Source organism: Cicer arietinum, chromosome 5 (assembly GCF_000331145.2).
Source record: "Cicer arietinum cultivar CDC Frontier isolate Library 1 chromosome 5, Cicar.CDCFrontier_v2.0, whole genome shotgun sequence".
Classification (NCBI taxonomy): domain Eukaryota; kingdom Viridiplantae; phylum Streptophyta; class Magnoliopsida; order Fabales; family Fabaceae; genus Cicer; species Cicer arietinum.
In genome coordinates this window covers 70,262,410-70,280,080 of record NC_021164.2, presented here as the reverse complement: position 1 = coordinate 70,280,080, position 17,671 = coordinate 70,262,410, and the positions used below count along the sequence as shown (strand labels likewise).

Sequence of the window (17,671 nt, the reverse complement as noted above, 5' to 3'; positions counted from 1 at the left end):
TGCTGGAAAATATAAGAAGACAACAAAAAGCTTGTCTTACTGCCAGTTAGAGTTTGATTGCTTGTATCCTTTTTCTCACGATAGCACCAAAATTCTTCAATTAAGAGAGTTATTGGAATGCCAACTTTTAGATTTTTCTTTTATCCCCTTAACAATATCATAGGTATTCCGACTTGATTAGTCATGCACCAGAAGGGGAATATTCAAAGATGGCTCCATTTCGCATTTTGAGTTTTGACATTGAGTGTGCTGGTCGAAAAGGTCATTTTCCTGAGCCTACCCATGATCCTGTTATCCAGGTCCATTGTGCTATCTTTTCATAGCTGAATATTCATGATCAGTATGATGGTTTTTGAACTGAAAGTTCTTGTTTTCTTACAGATTGCTAATCTAGTAACTTTACAAGGAGAAGGCCAGCCATTAATTCGCAACGTGATGACCCTTAAATCATGTTCCCCTATTGTTGGTGTTGATGTAATGTCATTTGATACAGAAAGAGAAGTCCTGCTTGCTTGGAGGGTACTGTTTTTTGCCTGTGTGTAACTATGTCGATTGTAGTTATTAGGCATAAGAATTTTAAATAAACCTCCAAATTTGACTTACCACTCCTAAACGAACTAGTTGCTAAGATATGATTATTACAGATCCGACATCCTGCCTGTTTCGTCCTAGAGTAATAGTATGCTGTCCCGTGATATCTGATGTACCACCCCTATGTTGAGTGAATTGTCATCCTATTATCTATCACACTCTTATAATTTGGTGAAGTCTTTTTTTTCCTCTTTCTTTGCAGGATTTCATCCGTGAAGTAGACCCTGATATTATTATTGGATATAACATCTGCAAATTTGATTTGCCGTATCTTATTGAGGTGTTCATTTAGCTTTTATATTTAACAGTTCTCTTAGAGTTAATATTTGACAGGATCTGTTCTATAAATAAGTGGAAGATTATGTGCATTTGGCTATGATTACTGTGTTAGTATAATATAATTTGTTACTTTCTTGATTACAGAGAGCTGCGGCCCTTAAAATAGCAGAATTTCCAATTTTGGGCCGTATCAGAAACAGTAGAGTTCGAGTAAAAGATACAACTTTTTCATCAAGGTAAAGCGATATAGTTACTTGCCACATCTCCCATTCTTTTTGCAGTAGTTGAATTTCTGGTATTATGGTGAGTAGGTTAGTTGCATCAACCATAAAAATAGGATTGATAAAAAACCATAAAAATAGGAACTCTGTTCCCAAAGTGGGTACATCATTCAACACCGTTAACATTTTCTATGAATCTTGGAATTACTTTATCTTTTCGGTTTTTGGTTTGTCAATCATTTTGACCGTCTACCTCATTGTTCCTTAATGGTTTGTAGGCAGTATGGGACCAGGGAAAGTAAAGAAGTTACAGTAGAAGGAAGAGTTCAGTTTGATTTGCTCCAGGTTCTCAATATTTTGTTTTGCTTTGATTACCTTGTACTTGAACGATCCAGATTTATTGCTGAATAAGTTTATTTGTTATGTTTTCATTTGCAGGTTATGCAAAGAGACTACAAGCTAAGTTCCTATTCATTGAATTCTGTGTCAGCACACTTTCTTTCTGAGCAGGTAAGGTCTTGCTTTTGACATTATTTCAAGCAAGCATATTTTTCCTTTATTCTTTTCATTCAAATACATCTAGGAAATCATAGATATATTTGTAGATTTACATGCATAAACTTCATGGTTTGATTCAAGTGTTAACCTGATAATGTAGGGATGACAATGACATAGAATACAATGTAGGTGCTGTTTGTATATTTGTGTGTAATTTTTTTGCATTTGTGGCTTATTCTTATGACCCCTGTTGTGCAAACAGCTTTTGCTTTAATCTTGTTTCTCTTCTTGAAAGTTAACATGAATATCAATTATTGACATAGTCACTCTACATTCTTCTACTGCAGAAAGAGGATGTTCATCATTCAATTATATCTGATCTTCAGAATGGAAATGCAGAAACTAGAAGGCGCCTTGCTGTCTATTGCTTGAAGGTTCATACTCTGCTGTCTTTCTGTTTTTAGCTGCTCTTTGTTGCTACAATACCTTTTGCTTAAATTTTTATTGTTCTGCAGCGTTTTCATTTTTTTTCCCAGCAAGTTCTTAATGGCAGGTAAACCTAATGTAGATAAAATTTGAAGTTTACTGTAATTAGTCGAAGATCAAGATTGGTGATGAGAGTTATCCCTTAAAGATAAACAGTTTAGCAATTCATCTAGTCATCTAGTGATCTGACTGATAGGCATAACAATTTTTGATTGCATTGTCAGCGTTATAGATACTTCTGTGAAGGAAGGATTTACCATGCTATTTGGTGGTCTTAGGTTTCTATCATCAAAGTTGTAAATTAGGCAATTTGTCATATGCTTTTTCTGAGGGGTAGAAAATGAGAATTTTAACCTCGTCATTTTCTTGTGCATTTCTGCTACTTTTATGAGACTTGAATTTTTTGAGATCACCTAACAATGTGGCAAAATTTTCTCGATTGTTTTTTCAATGATAATAGATTTATGATAAACCTGAAGTCCATTTTGGAACCTCTTGGCTCTCTGGTAATTTTAGTAAATCAAATTAGTTCTTACAATACACACCATGAATATTAAGTATTTAGGTGCACAGAGAATTCATGCTTCATTTTATTTTATCTTAAAAATATGTGCAGAAGAGCAATTTAGAGTTTAAGGTACCATTTGACACATGGCCAAAGCAGAACAAAATGGAACGCAACAACTTGTCATCTATGTTTTTTTTGGTTACACCCTTTTTTTAGGGAAACCAAAGTGTATCATTTTTTTACCTTTTGTCTTTTTCTATTTTAATTTTTATATGTACCAAACATAGAACATAAGTTATAAAACCCATGTTTCGTTTTGTTCTGATCTAACTTGTTTATGAAATACTGCATAAGTATTTCTAAAATCCTTAACAATGCATTTAGGCTACTACTCTAAAAAGTTAAAATCCATGTTCTTTTACCCATAAATTTTGTGAATCAAATATGGCGAATTCATTATGCGTATATTACTGATTAAGGAAAACTAAATATGAATAAAATCTACCAGTTAAAATTCAGTTAGCTTGGCTGTGTGCAGGATGCATATCTCCCCCAGCGGCTTTTGGATAAATTGATGTTCGTTTACAATTATGTGGAGATGGCTCGAGTAACAGGTGTCCCGATTTCCTTTCTACTTTCCAGGGGCCAAAGCATCAAGGTAAGCCGTATAGTTCCTGATTGGTGAAGATATGGCAAATGATTGATACATTTAATTAGTCACAGTAATGGCGGCTTGTTTTTTCCTTCCCTTCCAGGTGCTTTCTCAACTTCTTAGGAAGGCAAAACAAAAAAATCTAGTCATTCCTAATGCCAAGCAGGCAGGGTCAGAACAAGGAACATTTGAAGGTGCCACTGTAAGTTCATTCTTTTCTTTGTAGTTTCATTATTTTAGATGATCAATTGGGGGTTATTCACTGACATTCCTTCACTCTATCAATGTTCCACATGCATGTTTAAGTGTCTGGGGTCTTCAAATTTGATATTAAAAAATAATGCTGTATGGGCCTTGTTAGGATATAGAAATAGGGATAATAAGGTGTTTGCTAGTAGTTGTGTTCCTATGTTGTTAGTAGTTGTAAAGGTGTAACTGTTTTTGTGTTTCTGTTATTAGTTAGTATCCCTGGATCCTTATCCCTATCCTAATGTTCTGGAACTCTTTAAATAGAGGCTCTCACCCCTTCAAAAATTATCTTTTGCAAAATTAGAAATTGAGTGGTATAAACCATTGTAGAAGCATATCCGCTCTCGTATATCTTTTTCTTGGAGAGATTCTTTGCTATTATTTTTTTATCTTTTTCTAAATATTAGTGTTCTTCCTCAAATTATTTAGGTATCCATATCCTGGGTTCCTAACTGTTTTTTCAGCCAGACAAATTATTGTTTGTTCAGGGTCTTATAGGAATCGTTTAAGTTACTGATAGTGATTTATGCTGTTGTTAAAGGTGGTTCATATATTATGCACTGTTCTTGCAATGTAAACAATCATTTAATGCATTTGCACTTTGATGTTCTTAAATATTAATTATCTTTTAATTTTTCTTTTATTAATACATAAAAATTAAAAGCGTGCTCAAATTGAGAAAGTTATGATACTACACTTTTTCCGTTATTTGCATTTTGAATGTAGTTATTGAACTGTTTCCTCGATGCATGATTTTTGAACTTTTCAACTTACAGGTATTGGAGGCTAAGGCTGGATTTTATGAAAAGCCAATTGCTACTTTAGATTTTGCATCCTTGTATCCGTCTATTATGATGGCATATAATCTATGTTATTGTACACTGGTAAATCTTCCACTGCTAGAAGTTTCTACCTCAAATTTGAATGCTTTTTCCGATACTAATTTATAAGTTCCCGCGTAGTCCAATTCTTATTAGACAACAACTGATAGACAATTTTATGCTTTTTTTTCTTTAAGGTGACCCCTGAAAATGCTCGTAAGCTCAACATCCCTCCGGAGTCAGTGAACAGAACTCCATCTGGTGAAACATTTGTTAAACCAAATTTACAGAAGGTATGGTTAAACATACTATTTCACTCATAGACTTATGCCAATTTCATTTAGATGTTAATGCATTATGAAGTTGAGGCACTGACATAATGAGAATACATTTAGGGCATACTTCCTGAAATTCTTGAAGAGCTATTAGCAGCTCGTAAAAGGGCAAAAGCAGACTTAAAGGTACCCTTTCTGTTTGTATTGATAATAGTACATACTCTGGTTTTAAATTGTTTTGTTGTCAGTCACAGATTTTGATTAACTCAAAATTTATTGAGCTCTATATCTTATATCTGCTTAATGCTTATACCTGATTTTTCTCCAATATTCTTCTGTTGTAGGAGGCAAAGGATCCCCTTGAGAAAGCCGTTCTAGATGGCAGGCAGTTGGCCCTAAAGGTAAGACGTGCATGGTAATTTATGTCTACTTTCCTTGTGGTTTTCTCTCTTGATAGTTATTTAGTTCTTTCTATTGTATAGTTTATACTAATATAACAGTACAAGTTCCTGGTAACAATTAAATTCCATTTCTACCTTTTTGTGCAGATTAGTGCAAATTCTGTGTATGGGTTTACAGGGGCAACTATTGGTCAATTACCTTGCTTAGAGATATCATCAAGTGTAACTAGCTATGGTATTGCCCCCATCTATTTTTTTTAAAGTATCCTAATGTTGGATAACTTCGCCATTGAGTTCTTATTATGACATGGATTGGATGCATTGTAAAGGTCGACAAATGATCGAGCACACTAAAAAGCTTGTGGAAGATAAATTTACAACGCTTAATGGCTACCAACACACTGCTGAGGTATAAATATGTAGAAAATTTATTGTTTTGTCGACTTCATTCTCTGGCCTTTTGCGAGTTAATTGTTGAAGGAATGAATGTGTACTTATTGGTCCTTATTTCAAATTTCATACATATGATAACAATATTCTAGAGTCGCTTTTTTGCCAGCAAATGCTCATCAGCAAGAAAATTGTGTATTTGCTTTAAAACAGGGTATTCTACTTCAGAGTTAATTTTGTTGCTGGATGCTGTATAGTTTCCACAAATATGTTTTTTTAGTTTTATAATTCTGCATTGTGGCATGGGAAAGTTATCCATCCTTACCTGTAAATTTTACATTTTCAGTTATGATCACTTTTCTTAAACTTAATATTGTTTTGGTGCAATTTCATGCTTTGCTAACAACTAATTGGCCATATTTTAATTCTTGTTGCTAGGTAATATATGGAGACACAGATTCAGTCATGGTACAATTTGGTGTTTCTGCTGTAGAAGAGGCTATGAGTTTGGGGAGAGAAGCTGCTGAATATATCAGTGGAACTTTCACAAAAGTAACAGTTCAAATTACATTTTCTCTTTTTGATATCTTATAGGTTTGAGGCCCTTATATGATAGTCCTCGAATCACTGGTGCTCATTGGTCATTTTTTTAATGTCTCCATAAATGAATATTCATTGATTCTATAATAATCATTTTTAGCACAAAAAAACTGAAAGAAATGTGTCCTTCATGGGCTTGCAGAACAAAAATTATTTTAGTTTGATTTGGATAAGATCTGCACTTGGTTTTCATTAATTTGAAAAACTCAGCTTCTAGAGATTTTTTGAAAGTCTCTAGGTAAGGAGTTTGGGTTGCTTATATTCAAGCATTTAATATGTATGATGGGGTCATGACTCGTGACTAGCTTAAGAAGACAACAAACTGTTGAATAGAGAAAATTTCCCTATTAACTATGTTTGCAGTAGGGGTCAACTCTGTGCCTTTTATCTTGATTCCAAATGTGCTAATTGAGCATATCCAATAGACTGTGCTGCAATGCATGTTTTTTGGTAATGATATAGTTTTAGTTGGGCACACGAAAAATTGAAATGAAAAGTTAACTGTGCTTCAAATTTATTGATTCATTCATTTGTTATGTTGATTTTTCCTCATGTACTTGTTATCTTGATTGTGAAGCCTATCAAACTAGAGTTCGAGAAGATTTACTATCCATATCTCCTGATTAGCAAGAAGAGATATGCTGGTTTGTTTTGGACAAAACCGGACAATTTTGACAAAATGGACACTAAAGGTAAACATTAATCTTTATCTTTAAGTTGCTTTTTTGAAATGCCTCTTAAACTACATTTGCATTTTATAGGTATTGAAACAGTTCGAAGAGACAATTGCTTGTTGGTCAAAAACTTGGTAAACGACTGTCTTCACAAAATACTGATTGACAGGGACATTCCTGGGGCAGTCCAGTATGTCAAGAATGCAATTTCAGATCTTCTCATGAACCGGATGGATTTATCACTCCTGGTTATTACGAAGGTGAGAAGCCTATTGGATCTACATAGCCTCTACTGATCTTTATATTGCTATTTGTGTCATGGAGCATTCTGATATTTGATTTGAATGCATTACTAAAATGGTTTTGCTTTAGACTATCTATTAACATGCATGCATGCTTTGATAGGGTTTGACAAAGACAGGAGATGATTATGAAGTAAAGACAGCTCATGTTGAACTTGCTGAAAGGATGCGTAAGGTTGGCTGGGATAATTGCATGTATTGGTTGTGTTTTCCTCCTATTTGATATTATAAAAATGAGATTTATTTGGCAAGAGAAAAATATTAATATCCAATATATGATCATAGGCTCATATGTGCCAAAAAACTGAAGGTTAAATAGACATAACAATTTGTAGAACTATGCTGTTTTATTTTAAGCTAGAGTTATATTTTTTATTTACGCTTACTGAGCATCTTGTTTATTTTCTGGGCCATTAATGTATTTTATTTGATTTTGTAATGGACAGCGAGATGCTGCTACTGCTCCAAATGTTGGAGACAGAGTACCTTATGTTATTATTAAAGCTGCCAAAGGTGCCAAGGTAATATGTCATTGCCCAAAGTCCTTTTTTCTTTTGCAAGTTTTTTAAGAATTTATTGAGATTTTCTCTAGACTAACTTATGTGAGAAAATCAGGCTTATGAGAAATCAGAGGATCCTATCTATGTGCTCGAGAACAACATACCGATAGATCCTCAGTACTATCTTGAGAATCAAATTAGCAAGGTTGGTTGTATACATTTTTCAGATTTCTACAATGTTTACTGTTCTTTATTGACTTCATTCATGTTGCAGCCAATTCTAAGAATTTTTGAGCCAATTCTGAAGAATGCTAGCAAGGAACTTCTCCACGGAAGCCACACACGATCTATTTCTATTTCTACTCCGTCAAACAGCGGTATAATGAGATTTGCCCAGAAACAGTATACTTGTATTGGTTGCAAAGCTTTACTTAGGTATATTTTTTCTGTCTCCTCATTGTATTGACAATCAAAGATTTTCCTGGTTGATTTTGTTTCTATTTATTCCCTTTCTAGTATTATTTCTTTTGATGTTAAGTAAAGAGAAGACATAGGAACTACAAAGATTTACTCGCAACTTTTTTCGCTAGATTATATATGAGAGATTTTCAACTGATTTGAAATTTATAAGAAACCTAGTCTATCACTATGTTGTGGAACAGTTATTAACTCTTAAGTCACTAACTTAAAAGCTGGGCTTTAGAAAGTGATAAGCCCCCTAACGCCAGCCATAAAACATTAGGACATACATAATAAAACTGCCAAAGTCCTTCAGATATAACTGTAATAACATTTAGGAGATATTAAACAGCAGTACCAAAGGATTGTTGATTGTTTGAATTTCTGTCTGTAAATTATTCTCCTACATTTCAATAATCTATTTATTAGACACCACCAATGAGTATGTCATACCATTGTTGGTTGAAGAAATTAACATGATGTTTGGTTAAGTTTTTGGAACTGGTATTTTCTCTTCAAAGTAGGGTTTAAGTTGAAGCAATAAATTGTTTCTTTTGGAGTGGAATTTTACAGGTTGCTTTCACTCAACTTCTTTGTCATTTTTGACCTTTGATGCATCTAATAATTTCTTGACAAAATAGTTTGAAATTCATATCTTTTTTGTACTTGTTCATTTATATTGAAACTACCCAAACAACATTACTTTTCTAAAATCAACTTTATATCTTAGGTTCTAAGCCTCACTCAACCCAACAAAACCATTGTAAGATGAATATTGCTTAGGTTTTATAAGCTCTATTAAGGCCTTATGTCTAGCCAATATGGGATTTATATCTTTTTCAATACATTATCCTCATGCCCAAGAACATTGGGCCTAATACATGGATGATGCGAGTAGCCCGATGACATATACCCCAATATCATATCATCTTTGGTTTTGAACCTAACTTTACACATAATGGAGGCCTATTTAAGCTTTATCTCTAGCCTATGTGTGACTTTAGTTTTTCCCTATATTACAAAATCAAGCCAAGTTTGCAAATACTTACCCAAACTTACACTTAATATTGAGGTTAATTTTTCGAATTTTGATGCACATGAGATTACAAATATACACAGGCCTCATGTTACCTTTTTTTTTCCTGTTGCATTTGGCTCAGCAAAGGAGATCGCACTCTTTGTGCACATTGCAAAGGAAGGGAAGCCGAATTGTACTGTAAAACAGTGGCTCAAGGTAGCTTCTCTTAATCCCCTATGTTCAATTTCAAATGGTTTTGTGGTGCTCAATGGTGGCATCTATTAGTTGTAGCTGTTTTTAATTGGACAAAATAAGTGATGGTATGGAGGTGTGGCTGCAGTTTCGGACCTAGAGATACTTTTTGGGAGGTTGTGGACACAGTGTCAGGAGTGCCAAGGTTCACTTCATCAGGATGTTCTCTGCACAAGGTATTTTCATTGTTAAAATGGTTTGTATTTCTGTGAAATTTATGTTATTAAGGGATTATTTAAGTGGTTTGAGTTGCTCAATATTTTGGTTTAATGAGGCACCGTTTATTAATATCAATCAATGATGTCCTTGAGTATGGGTGGTTTTGCTTTTCTCCTCTTCCCTTGGCTGTCCACGTAGCATTCATCTATTAGTTGTAGTGCCATGGTTTCTTATCTGCTCTTATGGATTTTGCACGAAAAGCCTTGTATTTACTTGGAGTTGCTCATTTTGACCACTGATTTATGCTGCATGTGTTTCAGTCGGGATTGCCCAATTTTTTATCGACGCAAAAAGGCACAGAAAGATATGGCTGAAGCAAGGTTGCAATTGGACAGATGGAACTTCTAACTTCTAAGGCTTTTTCTAGGTCGGTTTTCTTTCTCAACTCTTCTCTCTTTATATTCATAATAACAAGCTGGTCAACAACCCTTGTGAATTTCACCAATGAGTGCAATACAAACAATTTGAACATGTGTATATTATTTTTAATTTCAATTCAGGATCATTTATCAAATATTTCTAAACTACAATAAGGACCAAACTTTTTCCCTCATTGTGTCGAAATTATACAATGGTTGTGTGCCAAATGAGACCACACATAGTGTATATTTATAATTAGATGAGATATACACAATAAAGAATGTAATGACTACAATAAATACATAATAACGTATTCTTAACAATTTGCATGTAAGAGTTCAAGGTTTGGGTTATTCAGAAAACCAAATAAGATCCAAACTTAGGATAAAATTTAGGTGTATTTTCTTAAGTCTTTTTCCTAACTTAAAATTTCATAACTATCCATAATTTCTTCAAATTCGTATTTTTCTCAAAGTTTGTATGTATTTTAAGTTAAAAACACCAAAAGCACTTAAAGAAATGCCCCCGAATTATACCATTTATATGAACTGTGTATTAGAACTTAAACCACTTCTTTTAGTTATAAAACTGGTTTGGTTCCAATAAAAGCTCACTTCCAAACCAAACAACAGTCAATTCACTAATAAGCTGTCTTTCTCAAATTTCAGAAAAATTTATCGAGAAGCTTCAGAAAAAAGGAGTCAGTTAGTCATCCAAAGTCTGGTTAATTGTGATTGACACTGTTACAATTGCAGGCATATTTAAATTCAGAGTTGTGGCAGCTAAAGGAAAATATCTGGAGATGGAATCCTACAGTGTGTTCATGTTGACCGAATTTGTCTTCCCTTCATGTAGCAGAGGCCTGAATTTTTTTGTGCGGTAGATGCAAGTGAACCATTGTAGAAGAGGAGTGGCATCAGAGATTTGGGAGTTTTGAAATTAGGACGCCAGAAAAATTCTTCTAATGTTGGAAAATCTGTTTTGCAAATTTTTAAAAATTGTAATCTGAAACGTTAAATATAGTAACTATATATTTATATATTTAATGATGAAAAATAGTAGTAGTAGTCATCATTCATCGACTATGTAGCTGGTGCTCTCTAGAAGCGGCACTTCCTATATTAGGACAACTTAGTTATACTAATGTGTAATCACTAACCATAGCTGTCGTAAGTAAAAAAATTATTGGTGGAACATGTATAAAACGGTTCATTCTAAGTCACCTTTCATTCAATTGTAGTATTTATCTCCATTGTCCAAAGTTCATAACTTTGCATTAGCATTGTCTATGATTTCCAACATATTACAGTGTTATGTTTTTCTCTGATCTTGTAAATTAAATTGTGACACATTAGATGCATTCATGTTTTAGACTTTAGTAAATGATCACATGAAAGGTATCGAAGATATTGGTAGCTTGCTCTCAAACTTTTAAGGAAATAATTTCAAACTTCATAGCAACTTCAGAGAAAAATTTGGGTCAAATTAACCTTATTCTTTTTCTGTACACTTTACCCAATGGACCCTTTGTTTAAGAATAACATTTACACAACATTTCTATACATCTCATTCTGAGGCTGAATTGTTAATATATTGTGTAATACTCCATTAACTGCAGCGGCAATATCATAATGCTATAGAATAAATTAGCAAGAATCTGACTTAAGAGTATAGTCTCAAGCGAGTAGTAATTTGCTGCCTGCACATAGGGCATGATGATAGTGTCGCACCACACTCCTTGCAAGTCTACATAAAAAAAAAACAGCAAATAAGTACCAGATACACATTTACAAAGAGGCTATACATGGATATGCATTGTTACATTCCACTTGCGGGTGAAAAAAGAATGCTGTTTTCTTGAAATGGATTTATTTGGTATAGTCAAAATTCAGTGCAGTCACCGTCTCCACCCTTGATATAACATCAATTGTTTAGATTTTTTTCTTCTTCGGAAGTTACATTATCAGCCAATTTGATTTATACATCAAATGGTTTAAATTTATCAACTACAGCAACTGTTGGGTTTGTTGACTGCAGTTAATCCATATCCATGTTTTACACCGTTTCGCTAATCTTTAATAACATTGTTTTTCCAATGACAGGTGAATGTTTAAATGATTCAAATATGTGGGATTTTGATTGAAGGATGATTGTCCTTTTTTTTTTCTTTAAAATTTCATTAATTTTACATAATTACAAAATCTACGATCTAAATATCTTTTCGGAAAACTTGCAATCCAGGCATGCCTCAAGGTTTACTATCCACACAAGCATATAATCAGACTTACTGTATGACCGCATCCAAAAGCCATGTCCTTCGGATTGGTTAGGCAAATGGGGCATACCTTCAACAAGAAAAAGACGTTTATCTCATAGCTTAGATATCTCAAAATGAATCAATAATATAAAGATAGGGGGGGGGAGGGCAAGGAAACATACTGGTTCTGCACTGGCTGGAGCAGTTGGTTCAATTGAATCGAAATTTGTTGTCATGTGCGGAGTCGCAATGAATGCATTATCATGATCTATTACTTCCTTAGGTGGAGGGAGAGGTCTTTTATGTTGATGATGAATTGGTTCTCTACTGCATGACAATAATTTTACACTCAGTTATCTTTGAATATATAGTAGTAATATAGAAGCTTATAGTTATAAATATCATCCACAGCTTACTTGTCAATTTGTATATTTTGGGCTGCCCGGTACTGATATGGAATTTCCATAAGGGCAGCGAGTGCAAATGCTGCTTCCTTCTTGGATGCTTCCGTGTTCTCAGACATGATCTTAGTGAAGTTTACAAACTAAAGGAATAAAACGGAAAACACTAATCAATTTCATAAGAAGGGAAACCATAATACTGGAAATAAAATTAATTTTCTGAAATACAGAATGCTGAATGTCTTGCAGTTTGTTCTCTTTTTTTTTTTGTAATACAAAATGTTTTGGATGGAAGTTTTCACAAACACAGACAATACTAAATGTTCAAATGCTATCAATTACCTGAAAGTTGTCAAATAAGCGCCCAGTAATGTTATCATCAAAGTGCTGCATCTCATCCCATGGTCCATCTCCAACTCCAACCAAAATAATTGACAGAGGATAATGACTGAAAATGAGAATAGCTCAACATAAACGACAGATACCTCAAACAACAGCAAAAAGACTACAGAAAAACCGCTTTACCTTGCAGCAATTATGGAACTAATTGTTGCTTGTTCTTGTGGACTAAGCTTTCCTTGCGGTGTACCAGGATTTCTAGTAACCTGGGGGAAAAGAAAGACGTTCAGGAAAAAGGATAGAAATGTAGAAAAGGAAACAACCAAAGCACTGTGATGAAAATAATGGGAAACAAATAAATAGAAAAGACCTGTCCATCAGCAATAATGACAAGAACATGATATTGACCGTTGTTTTTTTCCACAATGTCAATTGCTGCATCGATTACAGGTGCAAATGATGTCGGTCCTATAACAAAGAGGAGGGAGTACAATTAAACTTAAAATATCATATCATTGCCATTATAAACAATAAATGATAGAACACAGATACAATGTCATCCAGATATCATACTTCACAACTTCCAAGTTTAATCCTCACAATTCAAGCTATGGATAGTATTTTTTTTAAATAGAGCATGTAACACAAATATCAGCAAAAAGGCTTTGGCAATCCTATTATTTACTACCATCCAATCAAAAGCGTTAACCTTAGAAGGAGCTTTGGTAAACCAATTTTTTTTGTCAAGTATAGAGTTAGCATAGCATCAAGAAGGTCTAGAACCAGTAGCTCAACCTCAATCCTTGTTCTTAATAGGGATTCGGTCTCAACAGACGCTAGGTTCATAGGCATTTAAAATTTCAAACTCGTGATATGCTTTGAGCCATAAACAGGAAATCCTAATGCAACTGTTTCTCTATGTAGAATAACTATGGTAAGCGTATTCGACAAAAAAATTCAAATATATTACCATAATTGTGAAATTGATAGAGAATGTTGTAAAACAAACCTGACAGTTTCAAGAGTGGAACAATCTGTCCATAGCGTGCAAGTACTTCCTCAAAACCGTGACAAAATCTATCATTGGGATAAAAACTGAACACATTCTGATCATGTGTAGATGCTACAAAAGTAAATGCACTGAAATCAACAAAAGAGAAAACACAACATTTCTATAAAGTCAGAAAAACAGCTACTCACCATCACCAAACCCAAAACAAGGTATCAGATTATCTTCATCAAAAGAAGACAGAGTACGGCCAATTATGGAGATTGCTTGCTCATATGGATTAGGAGTGTTTCCAATACGATGAAGGCTTTTCCGGTGGAACGAGTATTTACCTATAATTATCACGGAGTTTCTTTTATACATTCATATCCATATATATATATATGCATGTACAATAATTTAATTTAATTTTTAAAAAAGGAATTACCTGTCCATTCATTGCTTTTGGTGAAATCAATACCAAGTATTAAATTTGAAGATTCTAAACCAGCTTCTCTCAGAGCAGAAACAACCTGAAAGTTTCATAAATATTGTATAATGAACATGAAGTTTCTACGATTAGTTAAATATCTGCATAATACAACCAACGCAGTTCAAAAATAGTGACTACCCCTTAATTGCTACCATCTCTAAATTAATCACATAGAAAAATTAGCAAGTGAAAACCTGATCCAATGAGCTGAAATTGTCAGCTATATATGTTGGTTTCTGCTTAAGACCACGGCGAGTATTCATCGAACTTGTAGATGGTTGATGACGGTTAGTGTTCCCCGAACTTCCAGTATAAGAAGAGGGTTGATCATAGGTAGTGCTATCAAAACTCCCAGCATAAGAAGAAGTTTGATGATAGCTGCTATGATTAATTGAACTCCCATCATAATTAGGAGGGTGTTGTTGGTAAAAATCATCTTGAGATTCAGACATTGACTCCGTATTTCCCATATTACAAGCCTGCTTTCAAAGTTAATCTAATTGATGGTAAAAAAGAAGAAAACAAAAATTCAGTATCATATAATACCATATTCTGGTGTCATTTAATATGACATAGACATTTATATCTTTTCAGAGATTAATTTTTATGCACCGAAGATGTAAAACTTTTTCACACATGTATCTAATAAAATCATACCATAGTGTCATTTTTTTAGGTTAGTTTCTAAAATATCTCAAAAAAATCTACATAGAATGATTTGATTGGATGCATGTGAAGATGCATAGAAATTATATCTGGTGTTTGTGTCTGAGTTGGTTATTGATATTAACATTAACTTAAGCATATACTGCTAACATTGTTATAGTGATATTTTTTCAAAGTCAAACCTATTAGAACTTAATTTCTTCTAATAATTACCGAAGCAGAGGAAAATTATGAACGAGTTAAAACAGAAATCCAGAATCAGTGAATTATAAGTCAATAAGCAAACGGCGTTTTGTTAAATCGAAGTCGAAATCATAGCAATCGCTTTGAATAAATAAAGAAATAGCAGGATCTACAAAAGCAGCGAATGAGAATTGAGAGAATCGAAGTTCACCTAGTTGATTTTGCTGGTTTCCAATTCGCTTAGTTTTTTGGACGTTTGAGAAAACAGAAAGAAAGGTAATAGGTGGTTTGAAATTGAATGAATGAATGAATATTTTAATAGATTATTAAATGTGCATGTGTTGTTAGACGTGAGTATTATTATATATTGATGCGTGCACTGCACTCGTTGAAAACTCAAACTCAAACTCAGTCTCCTTGCTTTGCTTCTCTTTAAGCTTAAGCTGCTTATAGTTTCTAATGTCACGCAAAACCCAAAACGAGAGGAGTGCTACCGCGTATCATGATGCATAACATTTTGCTTTTATTTTCTTTGAAAATTAAATATTATAATTACTTTTTCAAATCTTTCCTTCCTTCTAAGCTGCTTCAATCTTATCTAATTATTACTTGCACATCACTTTTCTAATCCGGTAAGGAACCATTCCTACGTATTAAAATAATTGTCGCACCGTTTCACACACATTTAAAAATATATTAAATGAAATAGAAAAAGATATATAATTTTACTAAATTATTCTAATAATTTTTTTTATTGTTTTTAATTGAAAATGATATATCTTATTAATTAGATGATAGAATTAGTAAAAAAAATAAAAATTATATCAAAAATAAAAAACGATAATTATTATGAGAGAACTTTTTCTTACCAAAAACAATAATTATGAATAAATATTGAAGGATTCAAGAAATCTTCCCTTCCATTCGGCTCCCGGGTTTGTTAGGATATATATGAATAAATAAATATATTAAAAACAAATATAATTTATATTTAGATTCTATTTTATTATATATATCTTAAAAGTCATGCTAAAAGTGCTCTAAAGAGATTTGATAAGAAATAAATAAATAAAAATTTAAGTGAAATTTCACTTTTTATATTATAGTATATAATTATATAATTATACAATTTTCAAATTTTTTTTCTACATTTTCATTTCTTAACATATACCCCAAAGATACTTGTTATCATTTCCTTATCTTATAATAATAAAATACATTTCAATTATCATAAATTTTAATTTTTATTGACATTTTTATTCTCATTGAACAATTGTCATGAATGCCCTTTATGTTTGCGAGTTTGGAGGAGAAGCGATGATGTAGACCAACCCTACATGAAGACTAATAAACTTCAAGATTAGGAGTGAAATGACCATTGATTAAAGGGAATGCTAGGAAAGTAAAGGAACAATTGGAGAAACAAGTTTTTAATTTTCTTATGGTTCACATCATATTAATTTTTTAGTCATAGAAAACCTTAAGACTTATTTTTAATTTTTGGGATGTAATAATCATACATTTTAATTAGGAATTATGTTGACTTGTATACGTGCCTAAATATTTAGTAGTTTAGGCACGATGTCATTGGTAGCCTAGGCATCATGTAATTTTGTATTATGTTATATATATCTTTTCATTGTAAGATATAAGAAGAACTTTTTGAAGGAAAGAAAATACTTAAGGTGAGATTAGAGAAATATTCTCTAAGCTTCTTCTTTGAATCAAATTAGGATTCTATTAAGAGTTTTTTTTACTTTTGTGGTCATTCTACTTTGATCTTATCATTTACTTGTAGAGTGTGGTGATTTCTATCATTTCCTTGTTTGTTTTCTCTATTTTATTTAGTATTTTATTTGAAAATATCAATTAGTTAGATCTTTCAAATCAAATGAAAACACTCAAATTCATATCATGTATGTGGTATCAAAGCCTTTTATTAAGTAGTAATACTTGTCATTAATTTTTTAGTATTTTTGAAGTATTTGAAATTTTAGGTTTATTTTGTTCCAAATTTAGTTTAATCTTGAGGTGTTTGTTGCTTATAAAAGCTACTATATGTGTTTTGTAAAAAACGAAGGAAAAACTAGTAAACAATGAAGAGTTTTGGGAAGAAATGATTTTGAGGAGTTTGTTTTTATTTATAATACAAAATGCTCCTATTTTGGGAACTTAAAAATTATGTTTGAAGGAAGATTTTGTAGAGTTTTAGAGGACTTAGACTATTTCTTCAAATAATTTTCATGTCGTTTTAATACTCTATAAATTAAAAATATATTAATTATATGTATTTTTTAATCATTTTCTACGAAATTACTATTCTCTACGAAATCACTATTTTAAAAATATAAAAAAAAAATTCTCTATTTTTTAATTTTCTCTTCTCCCTTCCAAACTCTCAAACAAAATCTAAAAGTACACACACATATATAATTGCATTTAATTAATTTTCTTAATTACTTAAATTTTGTTATTTTTGTTTATAATTAAGACCGAAGTAAATATATAATTAAAGAATAATATTATTAGAATATAAAATGAGACACAAATACAATATTTTATAAAAAAATAAAAAATAACCTTATATTT

At 32.4% G+C, this 17,671-nt stretch overlaps 2 protein-coding genes across 4 annotated transcripts in view; one reads left to right on the top strand and one right to left on the bottom strand.

Moving 5' to 3' along the window:
* LOC101492775 (DNA polymerase delta catalytic subunit) overlaps window positions 1-10,999 on the top strand; it is a 14,390-nt gene extending 3,391 nt beyond the window's left edge. The window contains exons 6-32 of one of the 2 annotated variants that reach the window (XM_012716503.3): window positions 1-63; window positions 164-299; window positions 382-519; window positions 794-871; window positions 1,015-1,106; window positions 1,370-1,436; window positions 1,530-1,601; window positions 1,937-2,023; window positions 3,122-3,241; window positions 3,339-3,437; window positions 4,261-4,368; window positions 4,503-4,598; window positions 4,701-4,766; window positions 4,925-4,981; window positions 5,129-5,216; window positions 5,311-5,390; window positions 5,810-5,923; window positions 6,549-6,663; window positions 6,733-6,905; window positions 7,051-7,122; window positions 7,394-7,468; window positions 7,563-7,652; window positions 7,722-7,882; window positions 9,067-9,140; window positions 9,265-9,352; window positions 9,656-9,762; window positions 10,424-10,999. In XM_012716503.3, the coding sequence (XP_012571957.1) occupies window positions 1-63; window positions 164-299; window positions 382-519; window positions 794-871; window positions 1,015-1,106; window positions 1,370-1,436; window positions 1,530-1,601; window positions 1,937-2,023; window positions 3,122-3,241; window positions 3,339-3,437; window positions 4,261-4,368; window positions 4,503-4,598; window positions 4,701-4,766; window positions 4,925-4,981; window positions 5,129-5,216; window positions 5,311-5,390; window positions 5,810-5,923; window positions 6,549-6,663; window positions 6,733-6,905; window positions 7,051-7,122; window positions 7,394-7,468; window positions 7,563-7,652; window positions 7,722-7,882; window positions 9,067-9,140; window positions 9,265-9,352; window positions 9,656-9,743 (2,497 nt within the window). In that variant the 3' untranslated portion in view covers window positions 9,744-9,762; window positions 10,424-10,999. The remainder of the gene's footprint in view (window positions 64-163; window positions 300-381; window positions 520-793; window positions 872-1,014; window positions 1,107-1,369; window positions 1,437-1,529; window positions 1,602-1,936; window positions 2,024-3,121; window positions 3,242-3,338; window positions 3,438-4,260; window positions 4,369-4,502; window positions 4,599-4,700; window positions 4,767-4,924; window positions 4,982-5,128; window positions 5,217-5,310; window positions 5,391-5,809; window positions 5,924-6,548; window positions 6,664-6,732; window positions 6,906-7,050; window positions 7,123-7,393; window positions 7,469-7,562; window positions 7,653-7,721; window positions 7,883-9,066; window positions 9,141-9,264; window positions 9,353-9,655; window positions 9,763-10,423) is intronic. The other variant, XM_004502901.4, reaches the window with a different exon arrangement.
* On the bottom strand, window positions 10,509-15,584 carry LOC101493104 (E3 ubiquitin-protein ligase RGLG3). 2 transcript variants are annotated; one of them, XM_004502904.4, is made up of 12 exons: window positions 15,294-15,584; window positions 14,428-14,729; window positions 14,189-14,273; window positions 13,953-14,093; window positions 13,762-13,875; window positions 13,123-13,220; window positions 12,939-13,018; window positions 12,756-12,861; window positions 12,429-12,556; window positions 12,195-12,336; window positions 12,044-12,100; window positions 10,509-11,501 (listed from the first exon to the last, which is right to left on the bottom strand). In XM_004502904.4, the coding sequence occupies exons 2-12, from the start codon at window positions 14,701-14,703 to the stop codon at window positions 11,418-11,420; spliced, it is 1,311 nt and encodes a 436-aa protein (XP_004502961.1). In that variant the 5' UTR covers window positions 14,704-14,729; window positions 15,294-15,584; the 3' UTR covers window positions 10,509-11,417. The 2 variants fall into 2 exon arrangements, with proteins under 2 accessions (XP_004502961.1, XP_004502959.1); XM_004502902.4 differs by having other exon boundaries at window positions 12,195-12,339; window positions 15,294-15,582.
* Between the last annotated feature and the right edge of the window lie 2,087 nt (window positions 15,585-17,671).

What these genes read in the sequence shown, in the direction of transcription:
- LOC101493104 (XM_004502902.4), bottom strand. Translation starts at nt 14,703, where the DNA reads ATGGGAAATACGGAGTCAATGTCTGAATCTCAAGATGATTTTTACCAA. An exon ending in CAAAAGCAATGAATGGACAG is followed by an intron (nt 14,094 to 14,188) that starts GTAATTCCTTTT and finishes TGATAATTATAG; the next exon opens with GTAAATACTCGTTCCACCGG. An exon ending in AGTTCCATAATTGCTGCAAG is followed by an intron (nt 12,862 to 12,938) that starts GTAAAGCGGTTT and finishes TCTCATTTTCAG; the next exon opens with TCATTATCCTCTGTCAATTA.